Raw genomic sequence first — 28,000 nt, 5'->3', positions numbered from 1 at the left:
AACTAAAGGAGCTCCTCCAGCTTCACTGTGGTGGCCTTTCTCTCACAGGCACATCGTCTCAACTCCTTGCAGTCCTTTGAAAAAGCCTTTCCATTGAGAATAGTCACACAGTCCCTATTCCTTGAGCTGGAGAAATCTATTTTTATCTCAAACCTGAAAAGAGAGGGAAAATTCATTGAATTTGGCTCCACGAAATACTCAGAAAGTAAGTGAAAATGTACTATACTTAATAAAAGTCTAGACTAGGCATCCCAAATGATAGACTACAAAAATTAGATTACTCAGTTATTTCCTTTCAGCCTATAAATTTCCATTCTCAATTTCAGACACCAAAAATGACAAAAAGTACTAATAAATAAAAAATAATCTGGTTCATAATTTCAATTCTCATGATTTTAGTCATCTAAAATTACATTTTTGTGACTCAGATTATGCATTATAGCATTAAAGTGACTACACTAAGTTGTATCACCTAAGAGAATAAAGCCCAAGTTATCTAACAAGAAATGTAACTGTTCAAATATGACTTTAAATTAAATATACGTTGGGATAGATTTGCCTTGGTCTATGTCAGACTACCACATGCACATCCTATCTGAATGTACTGAGAAAAACTGAATTGCAATGTTCCTTTTTATCTTATGCCATTTATATTTATCCTCAGAGACTATAATTTTCCAGCAGTGTTATGCATTTCACTGCATTCACCTTTCAAGGTGAACAATCTGACACTATCCCTGGCAATTGACAAGTTATGTAGCATTAATCAACTCAGATTGCAATCTGGGTTTTGTTTTTACCACACTCTCACTCTCTTCTCCCTTTTTTCTCGGTCCTCCCCCTTTCACACCCCAGACACTTAAGTATTTTCATATTAAGACTTCAGACTCTGAACTATAAATTTCAGAAAAATCTGTCAAAAGGTTCTCCTCAGACACAAAGCTAATATTCAGTATTGGTATCTCTTGCGGGTTTCAATGCCAATTAAGAACAAGCACTGTATTGTACAGTCCATGTTCAGATGAGTAACAACTCCTTCTAAGATTAGTACCCAGAGCAGTGTAGATATTAGGTTAGTGATGACTGAAGCAAAATGATTGAACTCTGTTTCTCAAGAAAACTTTTCCTATGAAATGTCTTTCTCTAAAATGTTATGAAGACTTACAGTTCAGGGTAGTAAGAGGATCCATCCACCCACAGCCAGTATTTGCCACTGGTGTTGCGAGATAGGCCTGTCCAGTAAGAGTAGAAAAACTCAGTGTAGCTCTGAGGCATGGCAAAATCCTGTGAAAATTACATAAGAAAACTCTTAGATTTAGAGATGTTAGAACATACATATATACTGGGACGTGCGAAGTAGCCAGTATTTTGAATATAAATATAGTAAATACATATTTATATAATATGTATTTACTATATTCATATAATATTTATTTTATATATTTATTATATATTATAAATGATATATTATAATCATATTTTATTATACATATTATATAATATATTATATCATATTTATGTTATATTGTATTTATTGTACAGTTATATAATATATTATATATAGATTATATGTATACATAGATATATCTATGTATTATATAAATATATTCATATATAAATATAAAACATGTGAGTCATTCGAATAATAACACTTTTTAGGAAAGGGACATCTGTGCTGAGATCAGTTAATTTGTTCAAGTTTAAAACTTTACTTCATCTTAGTTACGGAATTTATTTTGTCTTAGTTAAGAAATTTATTTTAGCTTAGTAAGGAATTTATTTGGTCTTAATAAGCATATGGTATGTACAGATACCCTGAAACCAAAATGTATATCAACCAAGATTTATAATAACTCATTATTTTCAAGCAATATCATTAAATACCAAGACTGATAAAAAATAAATATCAGAGGGAGACTTACTTTGTTTTGTTTTGTCTTTGTTTTGGGGTCACACCCAGCAGCACTCAGGGGTTCCTCCTGGCTCTATGCTCAGAAATCGCCCCTGGCAGGCACGGGTACCATATGGGATGCCGGGATTTGAACCACTGTCCTTCTGCATGGAAGGCAAACGCCTTACCTCCATGCTATCTCGCCAGCCCCAGAGGGAGATTTATAAAGAGAAGAGTGTTTCAGAGGATGAAAAAGGAGAAGTGCAGGAACAGAATGTAAAGGGAAGTACAAGAAGAAGGAAAGAAGAATATGCTTTATTGTGAAAGTGGTAAAAGAAATTGGAAGGATAATCTGTGTCTCTAAGTAGAAAGGGTTGTAAATGACAAGTTTTATGTATTTAATATTGTTCTATGCATATAATATATGACAATTGTTTTAATATCAGGTAAAAAAAAAGAATAGAAACTTTACGTGAATGAATTTGGGAAACTGCAGTGTGTGAACCTGCTATCAACACACATTATAGAATGGAGTCAGATATCTTGTATCTCAGACAGGAGAAAGAGACTGCCTCCTATCCAGTAACCACTAAGTCAATGAGAGATTGCTGCAGCACCAGGAATGAAAAACCACCGAGTTTCATACATTTTTCCAAAGGAATCTTAGTGTGCAACAGTCCCTTTAATTCCATCTGTTTCTACTTTTGTTCTTGGGGAAGTATTTAAATCTTTTGTCATGAGATTGTACTTCCTATATGCATTATTGCTTCTGTATCTGCATTAATTCATTTTCCTGCTAAAACAACTGGCTGTTTGCTGAGGTCAACAATCTAACCTAAAATATTTTAAAGTTAGTTATTTCTTGTCATCCTGTCTTATCCTTTAATATAATTTTGTTAAAATTATTTATATGTCATTATTTTCCAGTATACTATTAAGTCATCAAGATACACATCTATATACATACGTATATACATATATGTGTATATTGTGGCCAGAGAGATTGCACAATGGGTAGGCTGTTTGCCTTGCATGTAGCCAACCAAAGTTTGATCCCTGGCATCCCATATGGTCCCCAAGCCTGAAGTAACTTCTGAGTACAAAGCCAATAGCACCACTGAGCACCACTAGGTGTGGCCCAAAACCAATATATATATATATATATATATATATATATATATATAGTCTTAGTCATTCTTATGTCCTCAACTCCTCAGATAATTATGACATTTATTAATTCAATAAATATTAGCATATTCAGACTTTAAAAATTATAGACATACTTAAAACTGTACAATTTACAAGTGAATGCTTGCCCCTTAAAATAAAAGTCCATAAATTGCTTTTCTTTCCTTTAAACAAAACCACATAACTCAATTTATCTAGCTCTGCCTCTCAAATAGAGGGGGAAACAAGGGAGGGTACCAGGACCAAACAGATATATGATCACTAATAGTAAGCTAGACAAAGAAGGGACCACCTACTCTAGCAGCCCGGGGGGGGGGGGGTGATGGTGGGGATATGGGTTGCAGGAAGGGAACAGGGGGAGGGGGAGGACAAATTTGGTGATGGGCATTCCCCTGATTCAATGTTAATATGTACCTAAAATACTACTGTGAAAGATATGTAAACAATTATGATCAAAATAAAAAATTAATTTAAAAAGTCCATAAATAAATCACATAAGATTATTTAAATATATGTAATATATATAGAGAGTACTCATAGAAAAATAGTTCTCTAACATTCATAGAGATTTTTTTCTGGTACTATTTGTTTAATTTTATACCTGAATCTTCAATATGTCCCAGGGGTGGAAGAAACAAAGAATAAGATTAGGAGGAGTTAAAAGAGATAGTGTAGAAGAGACAGTGTTTGCTTTGTACTCAATTGAGCAAGGTTCAATTCCTAGCAGCATAAAGGCCTCCTGAAGTCCAGCCAGAAGTGATCCCTGAAAACAGAGCCAGACATAAGCCCTGACCACAGAAAGAAAAAGAATAAAGAAGTAGAATTAGAAGGACTTACACTAGAATACACTGTTTCTTAGTCAAATAAATGATCTCCTTTTGTTTAAATTAGGCAGTCAAGAATAAATTAAAAATAGCATTTATTAAATGAGAGAAATTATAATAGATCATTTGTCACAGATTTTAGAAAAAAGTATAAGTTAAGATATAAATAGAAGAAAGCATTAATATAATTGTTTAAAAGATAAACTATTGGGGCCAGTGAGGTGGCGCTAGAGGTAAGGTGTCTGCCTTGCAAGCACTAGCCAAGGAAAGACCTCGGTTCAATCCCCCTGCATCCCATATGGTCCCCCCAAGCCAGGGGCAATTTCTGAGTGCTTAGCCAGGAGTAACCCCTGAGCATCAAATGGGTGTGGCCCCAAAAAACAAAACAAAACAAAAAAAGATAAACTATTAAAAATATATTGGTTTGGGCTAGAGAGATAGCATGGAGATAGGGCGTTTGCCTTGCAAGCAGAAGGATAGTGGTTTGGGAACTGATTTTAATTAAATAATCCTTTGTTAATAATTTAATTTGTGAAAGAACTTTTGCTAAAACAGTGATAAAGAACCATAACCCTTGAGAAATTAAATCTAAAGGCAAGATAGACTGTTATCAGTCCAGTTAAAAACTGGAAACTTCTGGAAAACAATGAATTTATTGCAGATATTTATATTTATTTCATTAACAGTTATGATTTGTATTAAATATTTTCAGTAAAAATGGAAGAGCGGTCTATAGCCATACCACCCAGAACATGCAGTATCTTGTCTGATCTCAGAAGCTTAACAGGGTCAAACCTGGTTAGTACTGGAATGGGAGATTTCCTGGAAATATGGGGTGTTGTAGGTTTGGGACCACAGTGATCATACAGCTGTTAGACCTTGCGTGTGGCCAATCCAAAGATTTCATTCCCGACATCCTGATATGGTCCTCTGAGCCCATCAGGAGTAATTCCTGAGTGCAGAAACAAAAATATGCCTGAAGACCACCAGATGTGGCCCTAAAACCTATATAAATATATATATACACATATGTAACATGTATATGTTTATGTATGTATAATAAGGAATAGCTGGGAGTGTTATTTTCATCTTCCTTTTCTAACTAAATTCCAAAAAAGGTGAGACACCGTAGCTAGAGATAATTCAATAGATTGGACTATATGTCTTGGATGTGTAAGGCACTAAGTTAGATCCCTGAGAGTGCATGGAACCCCCCAGTACAGGTAGGTGCAGCCCTAGTGGTTCTTAGCACTGCCAGGTTTGAATAGACCTTCATCACCCATAAGTATCAGTGAAAATGGCACCTGAGCCCTCAGGCACTGCTGAGAGCTCCCTCCTATCCCTCCTTCCCCCCAAAATGTAATTAAGACATTTTTCAGTTGATCCTGAAACATGGGGAGTTTGAAGGTTTCTCTGTCCTTTCTAAGAAATGAGTGTGGAGAATCATCCTATTTTAACAGACCTTAGGAGCACATTCCAAAATTTGAGACTTGGAATGAAATGACCCAACAACAGTAGAGATTCTGTGCAGTTTTCTCTTCAGATATTTCTTGTAAAGCTCTTTTATTTATTTCTTGAAACATTTCTTTGCTGTCATTACTACACCCTGCAAAGGAGGGCATTTCTAATCTATGGTATTTAGTTAGAATCAAACTTAAGTCTCCTATACGCAATGCTTAAGAAACCATTGGATTCACGTCTCGAGCCCTAAAAATTGCTGCAGTCTTGTTTTGTGATACTTTATATGTTTCAGGAGCACATTATTTACTGTACCAACTGCAAAGTTCTAGTACTTTCTATGAGAGTACTCTGAGCATTGACTACTACTCAGGACCTTACCAACTCTTGTTGGGTGTGTATAGTCAGCATGGTGGCATTTGCAGCGGTGCAGAAATGATCACAACATTGCCAATTCTTGCTTTCTTTAGAGAAATGGTAACATTTGTTCCCATGCCACTTCCACATATCTGGGCAAGGGATGCATCTGTGTTCTGGAAAAGAAATCAATTTCATATGATTTTCAATCCCAATTTTCTGTCTTTACTCTCTTCAAGCTATATTTTAAGTACTTGAGGACAAGGGGAAGAATTGATTCCCTGTCTTTTTTTTTTTTTCCATCCTCTCCCATTACCCATTCCAAAGGAAGGGAAGAACGATCATCAATGGCCAAAGGCAGCCGCAGAAGCAACAACTAGAGCCAGCTTCACGCTCAGGAAAGGATGCCCTGTCTCCTTCTCGTAGCTTCAGGTGCTCTATACGATCAGAGAAACTTCTCTAGTCACCTACTATAGAAATGATCCCTGAAAGTATAGTCTTTGATTCACTTTCTTGTAGAGACTTACTTGCCAAAAACAAAACGAAACAAACAAAAATAACTACAAATAGAGATTGAACACCCAATATAGATAATTATAATTAGTATGAATAAATTGTAATTTAAAGCAAACATTACTTTCTTTCATCCACTATGAAATTTAGTGACAAAAATCATATTCTCATTATCTATGGTGTTTACCTCTACAAAGAGGATACTGAATATCTTAAAACACTCAGCGGAGTTCAGGGGTTACTCCTGGCTCTGCACTCAGAAATCGCTCCTGGCTCTGGGGACTATATGGGATGGTGGGGATTGAACCTGCATCCATCCATTGTCAGTCAAGTGCAAGGCAAATGTCCTATCACTGTGCTACCACTTCAGCACCATAAAACATTTTAATAAGCTCAGTGTACATTGGAACTTCTGTCATGTTCATTTTATTGAATGCCAAAATGGGAACAAATTTTAATGTAATACATATCAATAGAGTTCTCATATTAAACACAAGAAAATAAAATTCCAACAAAAATACATAAATAAAAAGCAAATCATGCATAGCATTGTAAGCCTTATGTATTAGAAATGAAGATAGATATCAAGGTAAGAGAATTGTGAGCCAGAAAGAGCAGAGCAGGTACAGCTCTTTCCTTACACAAGGCAGACCTGGGTGTGATCCCTGACATCCCATGTGGTCACCCAATTACCACCAAATTAATATCTGACTTCAAAGTTAGAATTAACACCTGCGCATCACTGAGTATGGCCTCAAAATACAAAAAAAAAAAAAAAAAGGCATGAATTGGTCAAGAGTGAAAAAAACAATGCCAGGGTAGTTGGAAATATAGAAATCAGTCAGGGTTTCTAAATGCATCTGTGGTTACTTGACCTTGGAGAGTTAGAGACATATTACAAGTTTAGGACCAGTCAAGTCCCTTAAATAATTGGGACCAGAGAGATAGCACAGTGGGTGGGCAGGGCAATTGCATTGAAAGAGGCCAACATGGGTTCCAGGCCCAATACCATCCCCTGAACCCCACAAAGTGGTGGTCCTTAGTGGTGGCTGGAGTAATCCCTGAGCACAGCCAGATGCACCTCACACACACACACACACAAAAAGAAAGTCAAAGGAAAATTAGTCTATGTGGTATAATAAAATCTATTAAAATATTTTAAACTAGTATGAAATATTAACATGTTAAAATCTGAGTCCCAACATACAAGCAAATACTCTATTTTTATTTGTATTTTTCTGTTTCCTATCCTAAATCCCCTATTATTTATTTTATTTTATTTATTTATTAATTCTCATAAATTAATTAAACTTTTCCTATGTTGTATTTAGGTTAACCAATCAATTATATACCTAGGATTCCTCCCAATGTGGGGAGTCTGGGTACTGATAATATAAAATTTTGGGAAAAACTGATCATTTTGTTTCATGTGCCCAAAAGTATTTATTGCTACCATATATTTAGAATACGAGGTCAGAAAGTATTGTTTGTTTTATTTGGTAAAATCAGTAGATACTCAAATAAAATCAGCTGGGTTCATGAATGAGTGAATGATTTAATTGATAGATTAATAATGAAAAGAGAAAAAATAGAACAATAAAAATCAGTACTAATATCAAACCAATTTTTTTACTAGTTTCATAAGACTAAGGACTATCATTATTATATTTGCATATATATTCTTTGTTGGGTTTGGCTACACATTCCTCAGTGGACAGGGCGTCTCTTGGCTTGGTAGTCAGGGTTGTTTTCTCAAGGGACCATGCAATTGCTGGAGGTTGAATGTCAAAGCATAGCAAATACCTAAGCCCTTTGACTTTTCTCCCTAGCCCCAATAGGCTTTATATCTAGTTCATCTGTATAATGATTTTGTTGTTGTTTCTTTGTTTCTGGCCACACCCAGTGATGCTCAGGAGTTACTTCTTGCTATGCACTCACAAATTGCTACTGACTTGGGAGACCATATGGGATGTCAGGGGATCAAACCAAGGTTGTCTTACGTCAGCCGCTTGCAAGGCAAACTCCCTATCACTGAGCCACTGCTTCAGCCCCTGTATAATGGGGTTTTTTTTTGGTTTTTATTATGTGTGATCAGATACAAATTTCAGCAATTATAGATTTAGAAGAAATTTGAGTTTTCTTTTAATATTATGTCATCCAACAAAGGAATATTTACTGAGTTGTCAGAAAATTCATAAGGAAAATTATACAAGATTATAGAAGCATTTATTATGATTTTAAAAATAATTTTCCCAGTGCATATATGCCCCAAAGCATTGTGCTATAATATTAAGTAATTAAATGCAGATAATATTTTCATTGATTACTCATCAATGAAATTTAAAAACAGTAAGAAAACATTTGTGAATAGTGAAATCATTAGTTCAGTTGGAAAGAACCACTGAGAAATGAAAGTGTGTCCATTGATAAGAGTTAACTGAAAAATCCTGCTACCAGGCTGGTTAGGGCAGAAAAAGCTCTGTGTGTGTGTGTGTGTGTGTGTGTGTGTGTTTGTGTGTGTGTGTAGGGGAGACAAGGATACATCATCCTATCTTTCTACTTTAGAGTCCCTAGAATATTATGAAATTGGAGGCTTACATTGTATTACTTATATTATATCATATTGTCCCCAATACATGCAATGAATTAGATTGAGCTGGATAATATGAAACTCCAAAAGAATGAAGGGCAAAGAAAATATGAGGCTGAAATGCTTTTTATAGGTTTCTTTAAGTAATATTTATCCAAACATCTATGTCTACCATGGACATCATTCACCATCATAGGAGGTCCTTATTCAAATTACAGATTTGGGGGTATCTACACAAATACTATAGAAATCTGACTCAACTTATCAGCATTTTAAACCTGATCCTTAAAGTTATTTTTAAAATTCTAGAACTATAATTCTTAACTACTTAGTGAGGAAGGTTTTGTAAACACACTTATGAAACTTTCAGATTTCTATGTGCCAAGATAAATTAGAAACTAACCGTGTTTCCACAGCCTGGCTATTATGAATAGTGCTGCAATAAATATAGGTGTGAGGAAGGGGTTTTTGTATTGTATTCTTGTGTTCCTAGGGTATATTCCTAGGAGTTGTATAGCTGGATCGTATAGGAGCTCAATTTCTAGTTTTTGGAGGAATCTCCATATCGCTTTCCATAGAGGTTGGACTAGACAGCATTCCCACCAGCAGTGGATAAGAGTTCCTTTCTCTCCACATCCCCGCCAGCACCAATTGTTATCATTCTTTGTGATGTGTGCCAATCTCTGTGGTGTGAGGTGGTATCTCATCATTGTTTTGATTTGCATCTCCCTGATGATCAGTGATGAGGAACATTGTTTCATGTGCCTTTTGACCATTTGTATTTCTTTTTTTATCAAAGTGTCTGTTCATTTCTTCTCCCCATTTTTTGATGGGATTAGATGTTTTTTCTTGTAAAGTTCTGTCAGTGCCCTGTATATTTGGATATTAGCCCTTTATCTGATGGGTATTGGGTAAATAGTTTCTCCCACTCGGTGAGTGACTCTTGTATCCTGGGCACTATTTCTTTTGCGGTGCAGAAGCTTCTCAGCCTAATGTATTCCCATCTGTTGATCTCTGCTTCCACTTGTTTGGAAAGTACAGTTTCCTCCTTGAAGACGCCTTTAGTCTCAATGTCATGGAGTGTTTTACCTACGTATTGTTCTATATACCTTATGGTATCAGGTCTGATATCAAGGTCTTTAATCCATTTGGATTTTACCTTCGTACATGATGTTAACTGGGGGTCTAAGTTTGCTTTTTTGCAAGTGGCTAACCAGTTCTGCCAGAACCACTTGTTGAAGAGGTTTTCCCTGCTCCACTTAGGATTTCTTGCTCCCTTGTCAAAAATTAGGTAATTGTATGTCTGGGGAACATTGTCTGAGAACTCAAGCCTATTCCACTGATCTGAGGGTCTGTCTTTATACCAATACCATGATGTTTTGATAACTATTGCTTTGTAGTACAGCTTAAATTTGGGAAAAGTAATGCCTCCCATACTTCTTTTCCCTAGGAGTGCTTTACCTATTCGAGGGTGTTTATTGTTCCAAATGAATTTCAAAATTGCTTAATCCACTTCTTTGAAGAATGTCATGGGTATCTTTAGAGGGATTGCATTAAATCTGTACAATGCTTTGGGGAAGTATTGCCAATTTAATGATGTTAATCCTACTAATCCATGAGCACAGTATGTGTTTCCATTTCCGTGTGTCCTCTCTTATTTCTTGGAGCAGGGCTTTATAGTTATATAGGTCCTTCACGTCTTTGGTCAAGTTGACTCCAAGATATTTGAGTTTGTGTGGCACTTCACCAGATGAATGGCTAAAGAAACTGTGGTACATATACACAATGGAATATTATGCAGCCGTCAGGAGAGATGAAGTCATGAAATTTTCCTATACATGGATGTACATGGAGTCTATTATGCTGAATGAAATAAGTCAGAGGAAGAGAGAGAGATGCAGAATAGTCTCACTCATCTACGGGTTTTAAGAAAAATAAAAGTCATTTTTCCAACAATCCTCAGAGACAAAGAGAAGAGGGCTGGAAATTCCAACTCACTTCATGAAGCTCACCACAAAGAGTGGTGAGTGCAGTTATAGAAATAACTACACAGAGAACTACCATAACCATGTGAATGAATGAGGGAACTGGAAAGCCTGTCTGGAGTACAGGTGGGGGTGGGGTGGGTGGAGGGAGATTTGGGACATTGGTGTTGGGAATGTTGCACTGGTGAAGGGGGTGTTCTTTACATGACTGAAACCTAATCACAATCATATTTGTAATCAAATAAAAAAGTAAACCAAAAAAACAGGAAAACAGATATTGAGTAATAGCTCTGAGATATTAATCTCTAATTTACATTATTCCTTAAAAATGTTATCTAAAATGAAACTGATAATTCTAAGTGTTTAATTGCATTATACTAATGTAAATATAAATTTTGTTAAATAGAAAACATTTATCTACACAAAAAGAGTAAATAGAAATAACCACAAAAAGGAATTGGTTGATTTTTCTTGTTTTTGGGAGCAATAGTTTGATTTAAATTTTGTGTTAAGAATACGTCATGTTTGTTATATGCATTTTGGGGAATATAAATCAGGGTAGTGTATACCAAAAATAGTGGGTTAAGTATATATATATAAAAACGAACCGTGTATTTTATTTACTTGTTTTGTTATTTAAGTGATTCAAAAATTGTCTTTATTGTTTAAACTTTTTGTTTTATTTTGTTTGGGGGCCACACCCAGTGATGCTTAGGGGTTACTACTGACTATGTGCTCAGAAATTGCTTCTGGTTTGGGGGACCATAAGGGATGCAGGGATTGAACCGAGGTCCGTCATGGGTCAGCCGCTTGCAAGCAAACTCCCTACAGCTGTTATTGTTCCAGCCGCTGTTTAAACTATTTCAAGTCAAAAAAAGACCTGTGTGGGTCTGGGATGATAGTACAGAAGGTACAATGTTTGCCTTACATGCTGCTGATCTGAGTTCATCCTTAGCATCCTATTTAGTCTTCAGAGTATCACCAGAAATGACCCCTGACCACAGAGCCAGGAGTAATCCCTGAGCATCGCCAGGTGAAACCCTAAAAAAAAAAAAAAAAGACCTGTGTGGATCTGGATAGTACACTATATAAGATGTTTGCCTTGCATGCTGCCTATCCAGGTTCTAGCATCCCTTAACACTCCCAGGAGTAATTCATGAGTGCAGAGCCAGGAGGCTGGATTTAGCCATCAACAAAATCAAAATAAACAATACAAACAAACAAACAAAACAACCCTGTGTGAATCTGAACTACCTGTTCCCATAATCACTGATAACCTGGATACTCAAGCTCTTTACCATATTTATCAGGTAAGCCAAATGAGGTTCATTGGAGCCCTGATAAGAGAGACCAATCCTATACTGAGCTTTTCTGTTAGTGTCCAGAACTCACTCACCTTCAGTTTTGTTGTAGAGTTCACGACAAAGTTTTTCAGCCACACGCTTCAGAGTTTCTGTCAACTTCCTGTTTTGGTCTTGGAGAAATTGCAGCTGTTGGGATAGGTTCCCCAACTTTTCTTCCTTTTGAGAGATGGTGTCTTTCTGAGTATTGGAGCGTTGGTAAACCTGAAAAACTAACCCAAGTTGAAAAATCAGATAGTACACAGTTTTATTGCTATTTCCCATTTTTATGGCCTCTATATAAGGGAAAGACAAAATAATACATTTCCTTTTTTTTCTTTTGGTTTTGGGATCACACCTGGTGAAGCTCAGGGGTTACTCCTGGCTATGCGCTCAGAAATCACTCCTGGCTTGGGGGACCATATGGGACGTCGGAGATCTGTGGACCCACCTGGGTCAGCCTCGTGCAAGGCAAACGCCCTACCGCTGCTCTATTGCTCTCCCCCACACCAAATAATGCATTTCTTAAGATCTCAAGTTTGAATATAGTGCCCTTATTTGGGTCTAGTGTCCGTATATAATGACTTGCTTTGGCCTCAGCAAATTAATGATTTTGTCTTTGCCTTTCCAGAAAATGTGGAGTTATAATATTCTATAATGACAGGAATGAATTCCTTAACTGTATTTACTATTCAGTAAATATTTTTATTTACGCACTCAAATCATTGCTCAATCTAAATTAAAAATATATGTCATTATCGACCATTAAAAACAATGCACTATAATATATTGTTATTTTACTCAGTCACTAAAATAGTCATATTATCCTATTATAAATTTTTTTCAACTAGATCCAGTGACAAAAACGCATATTCCCTAATATCTTGAACAGAAAATTTCAGCTGTTTTCTTCCAGATTTTAATCTAATAGATCTTTCATAAATCATGAATATTCTTTTAAAGCTCTAAAAAATTGATATTTTCAAAAATTACCAGTTGAAATAAAATCATTCCACTTTCTTTGCATGCTGACATTTTAGGTCACAAACAAAAGCTGGTAAATTTTCTCTAATATTTTACATGAAACCTTGTTCTTGGTGTGATGGAGAACAAGAGCTTCTTTTTCAAAGCCCAACCTTGATTAAATTTCAGACACCAACACTAATAGCCCATCAGCATCATTGGCTATGACCCTCAAATCCAAAATAAATCAATAATTGTATATGACCTCCTAACAATTGAAGAAAAATCTAAGTAAATTAACCAATTTTTAAAAAATTTTGAACTTGACTTTCTAAGTCTAAAACTAAAAAGAGTTTTCCATGTGCATTTTACTTGCTTGATTTTCATAATTTTGTTAAATGATTCTATAATTTCTTAGAATTCTACAAAAATGGATTTTTATTAACTGAAAGAATTTTAATGAAATATTACATACCAGATTTTTATTTTAAAATTTATATTCTTATTTTAAATTGGTCTGTCAGCAAAAAGTAGTTTATACTGAAAAAAATTCATTGCCATAGATGATATAAATAAAGATGGAAAAATTGAAATTTATAATATCCCTTTGTATGTATGAGCTAAAGAGTTGCAACATTAAATATTTGCTTAATAATTAAAAATATATTTTGGAGCTGGCGAGGTGGCGCTAGAGGTAAGGTGTCTGCCTTGCAAGCACTAGCCAAGGAAGGACCGCGTTTGATCCCCCAGCATCCCATATGGTCCTCCCAAGCCAGGGGCGGTTTCTGAGTGCTTAGCCAGGAGTATCCCCTGAGCATCAAACGGGTGTGGCCCCCCAAAAAATATATATATTTCATGCTGACATTGGAATGTCAAGTAAAATCACCTTGAAATAATGACAATGCATTACCTGCAATGTGTTTGCTAGAAAGATTCCCATAGTAATCCTAACCTGCGAAGTTCAATCTCCTAACATTGAAGAAATGCTTTTATTTACTTTTAAAAGTTTTCTTCCCTCAAAAACGTCTATTTTTTATCTTTTTTTTTAATTGTGTAGCTTATGGGTTTTTTTTTTGGGGGGGTCACACCTGGCAGGCACAGGGGACTGTATGGGATGCCAGGATTCGAACCACTGTCCTTCTGCATGAAAGGCAAATGCCTTACCTCCATGCTATCTCTTCGGCCCCTACTTGTATTTTTTTATATAATAATAATTTTTATTTTGACCAAAGTGGATTACATATCTTTCACAGTAATATTTTAGGCACATATGACATTGAATCAGGGCAATTCCCACCACCAATGTTATCCTCCCACCACCGCCGTTCCCAGTATGCATCCCATATTTCTCTCCCTTATCCCCTGGGATGCTCATGGACCTTATTGAATTTCAGGGATCAACCCAAGTAGGCCAGATGCTAAGCAAGCATCCTACCCACTGTACTACCACTCCAGCCCCTTTTAAAATAAATTTTAATTGAACTACCATAGATACAGTTACAAACTCATGATTGAGATTTAGTGAAGACAAGATATTATCTCATAACACAAAGACTGGCAAGCACTATAAAGAATAAGAGCAACTAATTCTAGCAAGGATAGTGAAAGGGATTCTCATTCACTGCTGATCAACATAGACTGATAGAGCTTTTTTTGAAAAACAATATGGAAGGCCAGAGAAATAGCACAGCGGTAGGGCCTTTGCCTTGCATGCAGCCAACTCGAAGAACAGTGTTTCGAATCCTGGCATCCCATATAGTCCCCCATGCCTGCCAGGAGCGATTTCTGAGCACAGAGCCAGAAATAATCTCTGAACACCACCAGGTGTGACCCAAAAACAAACAAACAAAAAATCAAACAAACAAACAAGAAACCCAATATGGACATTACTCATAACACTAGAAATTGATCAGGATCTATGACCCAGCAATATCACTCCTGGCAATATACCCTAGGACTCCATAACACAATGCAGTAAAGTCATCTGCACTCCTATAAATTGTATCACTATTCACAGTAACAAAAATCTGGAAATAACTCAACTGTCTGAGACCAGATGAATACACAAAGAAACAGTGGTATATCTACCCATTGAATACTACATAGCTGTTAGGAAAAATGAAGTCATGAAATTTGCTTATACATGATTGAATATGGAGAATATTACGCTTAGCAAAATTAGCCAAAGAAAAAGGGATAGACATAAAATGATCACACTCAAATATGGGATATAAAAAAAAAAAAAGATGGTATGGCAATAATACCCAAAGACAATAGAGACAAGATTCCACTGGCATTGTTTTTATGGGAAGCTTGCCATAAAGGATAGAGGTAAGGAGTGGAGTAGCTAAAGTAGAGAAGGGACCATTATGACAATGCCAATTGGAAATGATCACTCTGGACAAGAACTGAGTGCAGAAAGGAGGTAACGTGTTAGCCTTTCCGCAGCAATCTTGCAAACCACAAAGCCTAACTGGTTGCTCTTATAGTGAGTGAGTAGTAAATAAAATTTTCATTTAGCCCATGGTTTTAGGATACACAAAGAAAAAATAATTGTCCCTTTATTCTTTTGTGAAAATAAATAAGTATAGAACCATCTGGAAAAAGTTAAAAGTTGTAATACATTAGGGCTCAAGGGATAGCACAGCAGTAGAACAATTGCCTTGCACACAATTAACCCAGGTGCGATCCCCAGTGTCCCTAATGGCCCCCTGAGCCAGGAGCCATTTCTGAGAGCACAGACAGAAGTAACCCCTGAGAGTCACAGCGTGTGGCCCCCAAACAAACAAAAAGTTGTAATGCATTAAAACAGAAGGTAAAAGTCTTCCTGGAAAGTAACTACTGGGTTTTGAGACATTTTCCACTATTTATCATTTAAGTAAATGCACTTTAAAAAAAGTATCTAAAATTATCCACAGGCTCTAGAATTAAATTTTTTTCTTTCAATCCATAGCAAATATTTCTCTTCCTAGATAAATCTTGGAACCAGTCTCTTCCCCCACCCAACGAGTCAGAATGCAGACTTACACACAAGCCCCAGTGCAGCTAGGCCAATCAGTAGCACCAAGCAGAAAGCCAGGAAGGTCAGAGCCAGTGGACGCCAGGTTCGAGAAATAGCTGCTGAAAACCAAAGAGAAAATAGAGTTAGATTTTCTCTTCCTCTTGGCTCAGTGTCAGCAATAAGATCTGTTTCTGGGAAGGTCCACAGTGGTAATCAAGGCCTAGATAACATTCCCCCTGTCCTGGTAAACACCATCCAGGGCTACAAGCCAAGCAGCACTTAGCCAGCTAGATCTCTTCGAAATCCCCACCTTTTCCTAGCCAGCATCCCTACTTTGCATCATTGATGTATTATCACATACTTAACCAATTTTTTATAACCTTTTGTTTATAAATTTTTAAAACACAATCTTTTAAATAGACTAAACTGAAGTTATAAAATGTATCTACAGTGATTTAACAAGAAAGGTGATGATTTGACCAATCAAAAGACAAAACATGGTATCTATTTGTTGTGACTTTTGAAAGTGGCACCTACCCACAATCTTCCATACTTACTTCTAAGAAATAAATTCTGCATGAGAAAAAAAAATCACTTGCTGTTTCTTTTTATGAATGCCTTTGCTGAAACTACCTCTTTGATAAGGGTTTTGACAGTTATTTGTTTCTTTACAACTCTTAAAAATAGACTTTAAAGAAAAAAAAATCATGAGTTTCTCAAGGATGGATTTAAGCTATCTCAAATTTCCAGCACTTAGCTAATAAAGGAGCTGAAGCCAGCATCTTTCCATTGTCCAAACCCATCAAGTTTGTCATCTGTAATTGCAGTGATTTGCTGAACAATAAGTGTATCCATCATCCAGGGAGGTTATTTATCAATCTGAATTACCTGTGGTCAAGAAAAATACATTTCCCCCCAAATTAAGCATCTAAGTGAAACAGAGGGAACAAAATCCTCAAACACTGACCTCTAGATCTTGATATGAAAGTAAGGTGTTCATGGCATTGAGGACTCATATATGTTCTAAAATATAAAGTCAAGTCAATATAAATTCATTTCCTATCTAAGCAATATCCTCTACTATAGTATATTTAGATAGCTATATTTGTACTGTTTTATTTATAAGTGAGGAATGATAGGTGATTAAAAACTATGAAGTGGAAAATATAATAGTACTTCTCTGGAATTTAATAGCTAATAATTAAAAAATCAGAGATGTAGCTCAGTAGTATAAAATGTGTCTTGTATATATGAGATCCTAGGTTATATCCTTGTTGCCCCAAATTCCCCCAAAGAAAAATAAACTAAATAGGGAAATAAATTAAAACATTGATGTCAACATTGACATGCTTTAATGTAAGTATTTTTCTTAATATTTATTTTTTTCATAAAGATTTCCAGTGATTTTAATTATATTAATAAAAAATTCAAATCATTTGCTTTTTTATCCACATTCACAGTTGACTTTGACTTTGACATTGAATTTGGCATTTTACAATTTGAAATCTTCTAATAACTTTTGTTATTGCATTGAATAAAATTTACCATATCTCTTTCTTCTTCATTCTTGTGAGAGAAGTGCTTTGATGAATGATATCCAGGGTCTGCAGAACTAAACCTAACATATTCAGTGCTCAACTACTTGTGGCTATACATCTCACAAAAAGATTTTCATTTGGAGCCTATTTAGATCTTTCATCACTTTAAAATAACCTTTTTTTTTTCACTCAAATGTCTACTTACAATGTCTTTTGATTAAATATATTTAATATATATAATGTATTGAATATAATATAATGTATTGAAACCTTTGGTTAATTCTATCTCTGCTTTTCCATTACCTGAGCCTCAGGTGTAGTAGTCACAAGATGCGCTTTTCTGTGCATTCAGTTTAAATGCAGCACACTTGGGATAAGAACAAGAGTCTAATATGCATGCTTTCTGTTTTTTGTTTTTGTTTGTCTGATTTTTTTTTTTTTTTTTTGCTTTTTGGTCCAAACCTGATGATGCTCAGGGGTTACCCTGGCTATGTGCTCAGAAATCGCTCCTGGCTTGAGGGACCATGTGGGACCTGGGGGATGGAATTGCTGTCCATTCTAAGTTAGCACATGCAAGGAAAATGCCCTACCACTTGTGCCACCACTCTGGCCCATAATATTCATGCTTTCTAAACATAAGATTACTAAGGACTATTTATTTTTACAGCTTTATGGGGGGGATTTGAGGCCATACCAGGTGGCGCCCAAAGGTTACTCTTCGTTCTGTGCTCAATAATCACTCATTGCAGGTTCAAGAGACCATTTGTGATGCTAGGGTTCAAACCCTGTTGGGTTGAGTGTAAGGCAAACACCCTACCCTCTGTGCTATCACTCTGGCCCCAATTTTTACAGCTTTCATTTATTATTATCCACTATCTTCCCTTGAAGGTACATTCCATTAAAATCTCAATGATCTTGATTGTCTTGTTCACCAATGTATTTCCTACACTGACACCTAAGTACTAAATAAAGATTTGAATAAGTAAATATTTCAAAGTAGGTCAACAAAGATATTATTAACATACTAAAGTCTATGCTTTTGTTTCTGGTGTTGGGGCCACACCTGTTGTTGCTCAGGGGTTACTCCTAGCTCTGCAATCAGAAATCACTCCTGGAAATCTTAGGAGACTATATGGGATGCCTGAGATCTAATGTGGGTCTGCTACACCCAAGGCAAACAACCCCCCGCCCCCAAGCTGTGCTATTGCTCCAACCCCAGGTCTAAGCTTTTTTATGTGTTTTAATTTTGAAGGGGTTTTGTTTTGTTTTGTTTTATGTGTGTGTTTTTGTTGTTGTTGTTGTTTTTGGGGGTGGGCCACAACAGGTGACACTCAGGGATTATTCCTGGCTATGCGCTCAGAAATCGCTCCTGGCTTGGGGGACCATATGAGACTCCAGGGGGATTGAACTGCAGTCTGTCCTAGGTCAGGGCGCATGCAAGGCAGGCCTTACGCCCTATCACTGCAACATCACTCCACTCCCAATTTTGTTTTGTTTTGGGGACCAAACTCAGTGGTTCTCAGTGATAGGAATTTACTCTCAGTAGTGCCTGGGGCACCATGTAACAAGGGATTCAATCAGGATCTCTAGGAGGTGAAGTACGTGCTCAGCCATTGAGCTATATTTCAGGCCCTTAAGTTTTTTTGTTATTTTTTACAGAGAAACTTAAAGTTATCTAAATTTAAACTTTATAGTTTGGTTTAGTCTGGATTTTTTTCAGCAATATATTTTGTCAGCAGAGGGCAGACTTTGCTAATCTTTCAGCCATAATGGTTTCTGTGGAATAGCTTAAAATTCTGTATCATTAGTGAATTTTCATGAATTCACGAGAATTCTGTTTCATGAATGAAAACATTCTGCTTACACTCTTCTTTTCTTCAACTAGCTACCCCATATAGTTTGGACTATATTTTCCTGGTAATTGATGCTGTAATTTCTCATAGCACTAATGTTAAATAAATCAGCAGAACATCATATAATAACATCAAAGGGCAGAGGACAGTCTCAAAGATCTCCTGCCAAAACTTGTCTTTTTAAGTTTCCATATAGCCCAAGAAAATTAAAACTTGTGATGGGGCTAGAACGATAGCACAGTAGGTAGAGTGTTTGCCTAGCATGCATCTGATTAGGGTTCAGTCCCCAGCATCCTATATGGTCCCCTGAGACTGCCAGGCTTGACTCCTAAGTACAGAGCCAAGAGTAACCCCTGCTTGCCACTGGGTGTGGCCCAGAAACCAAAAACCAAAACAAAATCAAAAAACCTTGTGAATATTTCTAGATTTTAAGATTTTATTGGACCAATTAGCATGTAGCTTTGTTTTTTTCTATTTTATTCTCATCAAATATTTAACTTACTAATGAATTTTTGCTTCAGTAAAAAGTAAACTCCTGGAAAAGATCATTTAGTTAGTTATAATCATTGTGTAGTTACTATTATGGATCATTCACTTGGAAGGTTGAAATAAATTCTGTTAATGTAGAATAAATGAATGATTAAATACATCTATTACCTACAAAAAATTTTGATCATATTCTAATGAACTCTCCTCAAAACTATTCAAATTAGCATTTTCAAAGGCATAAAATTATTTTAAAATAGTTCTTTTAGATTATTTTCCTGGCTAAAATTAGAAATAAAGGGCTAAACAGTTAGCTCAATGAACTTAGGACATGCCTTAATGGCAGGCTGGCTCTGTTTCTTACTTGGCAACTCATGGTTACCCAAACACGAGTTGGGAATAGCTCTAAGCATTTCTAGGTGTGGTACAAAAATCAAAAACCAAAACCAAAGAAGAAAAACATAGAAATAATTATCAGGTATAGGAAAAAATTATGGAAATCAACCTGGTGTATGGGTTCCACAAACTAATGTGAAATCCTTGGAAGTACCATAGTTGGGCAACTGTTGCTCTTGGCCATCACAAACAAATACACGCCAGCACTTCTTGTAAAACTAGTTTCAAGGCTGTTGCTTGTCCATGAAGCTTTTGTTGGAACAAGCATTATGTTACTGGTAAAGAGGGCAAATCAAGGGGCAAGGACTAGCTGGGGTGGTGAAACTGGGGAACAATGGTGAAAGGAAGGCTATATTGGTGATGGGATTAGTGTTGGAAAGTTGTCTGACTGAAACAGCTGTATTATAAGCAACTTTGTAAACCATAGTGTTTTAATGAAAATAAATTAACGAGAAAAATAACAGTGAAAGGAAGGGTAATTAAAAATAATTTAAATCCTATTGTGAAGTATTAGAGCACTCTAATAATCATAATAGCTCTGTCCTAACACTGTCTCTAGGATGGAATAAGAAGAAAAAGAAACAAAAGGTTTTAGATTCGCTTCAAAAAAAAAATCTGTGCCTGAACATTTAGAAATTCTTCTACTCTGATCAGCACCCACCTCTTCTAAACACCCAGCTTAACAAAACCCTGGGGGACTTTCTACCATTTCCATTTTCCAGGAAACCAGGTCTGCATGGCAAAAAGAACACAGCGTTGAATGTTTTCAATTTTTTTCTTTCCCTTTATAATGCTCTTTTTATCCATAGGTATTTACTTCTAAGCATGGGTTTAATGTTTCTGAATTTTATTCCAAATTCTCCTAATCCCATTATGGTCTCTTTAGCAAACATCATCCTAAAAAAAGAAAAATAACCAGCGGGGAGGGGTTTCAGTTTGGCTTGGCTTTCTTGTGGTTTTGCCTTTTGGAAGAGAATCTCTGATCTAGTCTCCTGAGGAAAGTTTAGAAAAGAGGTGTGGACAGGCCAAGGAATGATATAAACATCCCTAGGAATAATAAGATATATATAGAAAAATAACACCCCTTTCCTGTATCCTTACAATAGCTTTACTATAAAAAGGCAACAACTGCATCAGGCTGAAGCTATGAGGTACAAATTGCTTTGTAGTCGTGAGAAACCTGATGGATAAAGAGTTGTCAGAGCTGATTAGCTATACTTTGTTAGGCCTACAGGGGGAAGTTTTGTAAACTCCCACTCCCAGCGTTTACAAGAGAGAAAAAAAAAAAGGTAGACATGACTTCCTGCTCTGATAGAAATAGAATGCATCGTTAAAAGAACTAGAAATTGTAGATCATTTAAAGTCACATTGCAAAGGAGTGGCAGAGTTGAAGCTAAATTGTCATGTTTTGTACCACCCTCTGTCCCTACTCCAGGAATCAGGCATTGTAGAGAAAGGGAGGGGATTACATAGACCAGGTACAATTTTTTCCCAAAGCATGTGTCTTTTAGAACAGCGCTGCTCAATCAGAGGTCAAATGGGAGGGAACCTTTGAACACCAAGGCTATTCTATAGAGGCCACAGCTTGAAAAAAAATCACTTAAATGAAGGATCACAACACAAGATTTAGGATTTATCTGATAGAAGAGGTGATATGGGTGGTAGAAGCACAGGAAATAAAACAAGGGTTGAAAAGGACCACTGTACAAAAAAGGATGAGGAATACTTTTTTCTTTTTTTCTTTCATTCTTTCAGGAATACTTTTTTCAATGCAGAACTTCACAAACATTTTCTGCTTGTGGCCCCTTTCACTCTAGAAATTTTGTGCAAAACGAAACATATGTACATATGTACATAGAGAGTATACAAATAAAACATTTGCTGATAATAAAAACATAAAAAATAATTTTCAAAACAAAATTTAAAGAAATAAACAGCTTAAGAAGCAAGACTTTTTTTTACTGTGCATTTAATACATTCCTATCACTGAACAATGTTAATCCTATCTGATTTTTAGGAATATTTAATTTTTTAAAGCTGTTTCTCTCACCAAGCTTTGTTTTCCCGAGTTTCTAAATATAGCATCTAGTGTCTAGTAATCTCTTTTTTTGTTTGCTTTGGGTTTTTTTTGTTTTGGTTAGTTTTGGTTTTTGGTGGTCAGGGGTTACTCCTGGCTCTGCGCTCAGAAATTGCTCCTGGCTTGGGGGTCCATATGGGATGCCGAAAAATTGAACCCAGATCCATCACTCATTGTAACATTCAATTCTAACCTAAATGTTGATAGTGTTAGAGTCATATATATATATATGTAGAAATATGAAATCTTGAAGTATTTATTGAAGTAATGTTACAGATAGATAGATAGATAGAGATAGATGGATAGATAGATAGATAGATAGATATAGATACTCTCTACACATGCAACTTTGAATGACTCCAATGCATATCCCTTCTCATTTGGCCATCTAAAATTCAAATTGAATTCATTATCTTTCCTATTTTTCCAGTAAGAAAGCACTATGCACTTAGCATCAAATAAAATCTAGTTAACTACTGTGATCTCTGTCTTCCTACCAGTCACCAATAACCCAAACCTGACCTTCATGGCAGGTCACTGCTCTTCCTTCCCAGTTTCCCCATGCATGTTCTTAGTTTCTTGCATAGATTCAGGAATAAACTCTTTTAATTTTAATTTCTTTCTTTTTTTTTTTTTTTTTTGGTGTTTGGGCCACACCAGTGACGTTGAGGGTTTACTCCTGCCTCTGCGCTCAGAAATTACTCCCTGGCTTGGAGGACCATATGGGACGCCTGGGATCCAACCATGGTCCGGTCTGTCCTAGATCAGATGCGTGCAAGGCAAATGCCCTACTGCGGCACCCACTGCTCAAGCCTCTAATTTTAATTTCTTTAATCTATTCTCATTGAAACATAGATCATCTTGTGATACAATAATTTTCACAATACAATGCTAATAAACTCTACTTTTCTTTTTCCAATTATTTTTCTATTTTTTAGATTTTCTTTATTTTTTATAACTTTGCTGCCATCTTGAAACAAATGTATTATGATCAGTTATGTCAACTATGATACATTTCCTTTAAATAAATTTACTTTAAAAAATAAATAAACAAAATGGATTATGTCACTCTCTATAAATCCTTTAGTGACCTCATTTTAACTTCTGAAAGGAATAAAAATATTACAATAGAATACAATAGATCCTAGCTTATCATTAGTCAAATTTCCCCTACCAACTCTATTCCTATATATTGTTTATAATTCTCTGAAGATAACCAAGTAACTTAAAATTTCTACTCATGTATCTGACTACTTGTAGTGCTTAGCCCCTTAATTTCCACCACTCAATACATATCATAGGAAACATCTTAAAGCCAATTCAACTCAACAGTCATTCTCTTTCTCTCACCTTGTCTGACTTTTTCTAATCCTGCCAGACAGAAGTGACAATGCATTCTATAGTAGCACCTTATCAATCTGGCTGTCTGGCTACAAAATTGTATCAGGCTTCAAATTTCCTTATAAATAGGAGTCATGTATATTTGGCCTTATATCCTCAGTACTTTCCAATAGGCCAGACTTATGCATAATCTCAAGCAAAAATGTGTGGGAAACTGTATGGGAAATGTCTTTCATTTTTGCTATTTATAATTCACTTGTTTGCTTCTTCCACTGCCCCTCCCTTTTGGTTTTGGTGCCCCACCCCAGTAGTGTTCAAGGGTTACTTCAATTTTATACTTTGGGTTCATTCCCTGCAGTGTTTTGAAGACTATGTACTGCCTGGTACCAAACCCAGGCTTCTAGTTTGCAAAACCTCTGCACAGTCCATTGAGTATCTCATTAGGCTCTTGTTTGATTTTTTTTAATATCATTTTTATACTGAGAAAGAAATTTATTTATTTTGTAATAATTTCTTTTTTGTTCAAACTAAAGAGAAACTTAACTTCCTGTCACAATGGTGCCACATTATGATTTTGTTGCTGTTTGTTTTGGGGACACACTCTAATTTCTACTTCTGCTCTCAGGAATCACTCTTGGTGTGCTTTGAGAACCATATGGAATGCTGGAAATCAAAACCAGGGTTGAGTGTGTGCAAGGCAAATGAGTGCTCTACCCAATGTACTCTCACTCAAGACCTTGGTGCCACATTATATTGAATCAGAATCTTTTGCTTTCATTGACAGAAAAAAATCCTGTTATTTTTTTCTATTACTTTAACAGAAATATTATGCCAAATTTATTTTCCTAAAAAAAGACATAGAGTGGCATTCTTATAAATACTTGTATTATCATGAGATGAGAACATTGTATCATGCATGTGGGGGTAGGTAACTATTTGCAGATGTTCCCGTCCATGAGACTCCTCTTTGAATTTTACTCCTACTATCTCAATTTCTTTTCCTTACCAAAATGCTGACAGATGTTTTCAACTGGTCCTTTATTCTGCTCCACACCCTGTTCTCTCTCCTTTAGCAGAAGTTCTTTGTACACCCTGTTCCTGATTATGTGGGTGTCTAATCCCCTGAGAATTTTTGGCTCTAGTTAAAGGTGAAGGATACAGTTACACTTGAGCCACTTAAATAAAAACCCCAGTCTCAGACTGATACTTCACAAGAAGTTTTGTAGTAAAAACTGTGTTCTTTGTATGAAGACTCAGTCCCCAGTATGGTCTCTTTGATTTCCTACCAAGAAAGTTGGAAATCCCCGTCATTCCTCAGGAATTTACAAGATGGGTTGTATAGTAAAAAAGTAAAATAAAAGCAGAAGGGGGTAGGGGGAGCATGACTGGAGGGGAAAGAGGAAGAACTTGGTATCACATAAAGGGCCATTCAGTGAATAGAATATGTATGAGGATTTTTAGTGAAGAAAGGAGAGAAAGGAAAAATAGTTCTCAATGGATAAAATAAAACAGTGGAAAGTGTGTGTCCAAATGAAAGAAGCTAAACCAAACCTGGATATAATGAAGGAGAAAGGACATGTTAGATAGGTGTAATAGATGAGTATGTCTCTAAAGCAGACTGAGACCAAACCGTTAAACAGATCACATTAAGAATCTTCATGAAAAGGATATGTAAAAGAATCTTTTTGGAGTATCATTTATGTGCCAAGAACCTTACCTAGGTAAACCTAACTTTACCATATAGAGTCACTTGATCAAAGAGATTTTGTTATTTCTACTTAACATTAACTCAAGTAAATAGGATTTAGTATGAATAAGTGCTATTAAGAATAATGCTAACCACATATTATAACCAAACAGAGTATATAATTTTCTATGTATTCACTCTTATTAATACTTTACTTTTAAAAAAATGAAGCTGAAGGTCCCAGAGTACTTAGGCAATTTGTTCACTAAAACATGATTAGCAAGGGTTGTATGTGACTTAGAACCTAATCCTGGGAGAATAAATACAGGTAATGAAAGAGTACAGTGAGTCGAGCAATTGCCTTGCATGGGGCTAACCCAGTGTTGATTTCAAGAACCCCATATTACCCTCTATCAGAGAGGCAGGAGTAAGCCCTGAGCACAGCTGGGCATGCCCACTTTAAAAATAAAGATATAAGCTAAAACTGTCTATTTATAGTATGATATATTTTCCTTTCATTAAAATTTAAGTTGCATTTTCCTTAGATAGGGTGAGTCGTCCAGAAAAGAATAATCTTCTCTAAGTATGTATGAACAGAAAAGAAAAATATTACTTATCAAATGTGAATAAACAGAAATAAAATTATAACAGAAAAGCTAAATATAATGAAAATTAAATGTTTTGATTATTTAATTTAGTGTCAAAGAAGTAGTATAGCCTGGAGAGTGTTTGCCTTGTCTGGAGTCATCCCTGTACATGCAGGTTGGAGTAAGCCCTCGACACTGATGGGTATGTTCCAAAAACAAAACTAAAATTGTTTAAATTACTCATCATAGAAAATCCTGAGTCAACAGAACCAGGAATAAAGGCCAGAGAGATAGATAGTGCCTGGAGTTAAGAGTCAAGGTGCATGCCTATGTCTGCAACCAACACTTGTTCTATCCAGGTACCACGAGGTCCCTGAATTTCACCACCTGAGTTTCACAGGATGCTAGCCTCAAAAATCAGAGCATCATAGGGTACGGTGCTGGGAGTCCCAGCACCACTAGTGTGGCCCCAGAAAATCCCCACCACTGTAAGATCCAAGTGCCCTGTATCCTTTGAACCTCGCATTAAACCACTGGCCCTAAAAGGAGCCTAGATGATACACTGTTTGGAAGCTTCCCTTCTTCAAAAGAACAAGGAATGGGAATTTGGTGCAACTGCATCGAATGCCCCTATTTAGATCATGAATCTGAATTTCAGAATTGAAATCACCTTAAAAAAAGGAAGTACTTAAATGTCCCCTCATTTCACAGATGATGAACCCAAATATCTGATGTAGATATGGCTTTCCAAAGACCCCACAACTTTAAGATGCAGAATTTTTTATAACAATGCACTAGGCTGAATTATACCTACTTAGAAACTTTCTTCAAAGCTATGGGTGCAAAACAGGGGGCGTGCGGTGGCCGCTGAGGTAAGTGCCTGCCTTGCCTGCGCTAGCCTAGGACGGGACCGCGGTTCGATCCCCCGGCGTCCCATATGGTCCCCCAAGAAGCCGAGGAGCAACTTCTGAGCGCATAGCCAGGAGTAACCCTGAGCGTCACAGGGTGTGGCCCAAAAACCAAAAAAACAAAACAAAAAAAAAAAAACAAAAGCTATGGGTGCAAAACAAACAATTGTTTTCCACAATCATAATTTTTAATTTTCCAGCCTCTCATACACGGGAGGTAGATGCTCTCCCACTGAGCTATATCCTCAGGCCACCCACACCCACACACACACACACACACACACACACACACACACACACACACACACACACACACACACACACACACTCAACTCATCAGTCTCAACTTCCAAATCAGATTACAGCTGACATTGTAGGTAGAAAGTAGAGGCATGGGCCCGGAAAGATAGCAAGCAGCGTTTGCCTTGCAAGCAGCCGATCCAGACCAAAGGTGGTTGGTTCGAATCCCAGTGTCCCATATGGTCCCCTATGCCTGCCAGGAGCTATTTGCTGAGCAGACAGCCAGGAGTAACCACTGAGCACCGCCGGGTGTGGCCCAAAACAAAAACAAAACAAAAAAAAGTAGAGACCTGCTTGAATTGTGCTTACAATCTCATCTTGTCTTAGTTACAACCTGATAAAAACTCACATTCAACTGCACAATATAAGCGGTGCATTCAGACTCAGCTTCGTTTCTCAAAGGGCCCATATCCAAGGTGCCTACTCTGCACAAAGACCTTTACATACTAAGATCAGACAGGACAGCCCCTTTCTCTCTTTTCTATACTTGCACCTGAAAGGAAATGTGTCTCAGGCATTTCGCAAGGATCCTGAATTCTTTGGAGCCTGGGAAAGAGGCAGTACCTGCGTGCCTCAGCTCTGTCCGCTGGGGTTGCAGTAGAGGCATGGGAGCGCAGGGTCATGAGGAGTCCTCCTCAGCATTCAGCATGTCCCTCGTGCTGCTGTACTTGGCCTGCATCCTGTCCCCTGCAGGGGTGAAACTGAAAAGGTGGGTCA

General features: G+C 36.6%; 1 protein-coding gene and 1 non-coding gene across 2 annotated transcripts; both read right to left on the bottom strand.

Moving 5' to 3' along the window:
- Positions 1–2: 2 nt before the first annotated feature.
- On the bottom strand, positions 3–27,962 carry CLEC1A (C-type lectin domain family 1 member A). Its single transcript, XM_049782924.1, has 6 exons — positions 27,908–27,962; positions 16,137–16,229; positions 12,203–12,379; positions 5,743–5,894; positions 1,166–1,284; positions 3–153 (listed from the first exon to the last, which is right to left on the bottom strand). The coding sequence occupies exons 1-6, from the start codon at positions 27,960–27,962 to the stop codon at positions 3–5; spliced, it is 747 nt and encodes a 248-aa protein (XP_049638881.1).
- On the bottom strand, positions 6,014–6,219 carry LOC126023359 (small nucleolar RNA U3). Its single transcript, XR_007500503.1, has one exon. It is a non-coding gene; the product is annotated as a small nucleolar RNA U3 (small nucleolar RNA).
- Positions 27,963–28,000: the final 38 nt, after the last annotated feature.

This window comes from Suncus etruscus, chromosome 11 (assembly GCF_024139225.1).
Source record: "Suncus etruscus isolate mSunEtr1 chromosome 11, mSunEtr1.pri.cur, whole genome shotgun sequence".
Lineage (NCBI taxonomy): Eukaryota > Metazoa > Chordata > Mammalia > Eulipotyphla > Soricidae > Suncus > Suncus etruscus.
The sequence above is the reverse complement of the archived record's forward strand: the minus strand, read 5'-3'. Positions and strand labels throughout refer to the sequence as shown.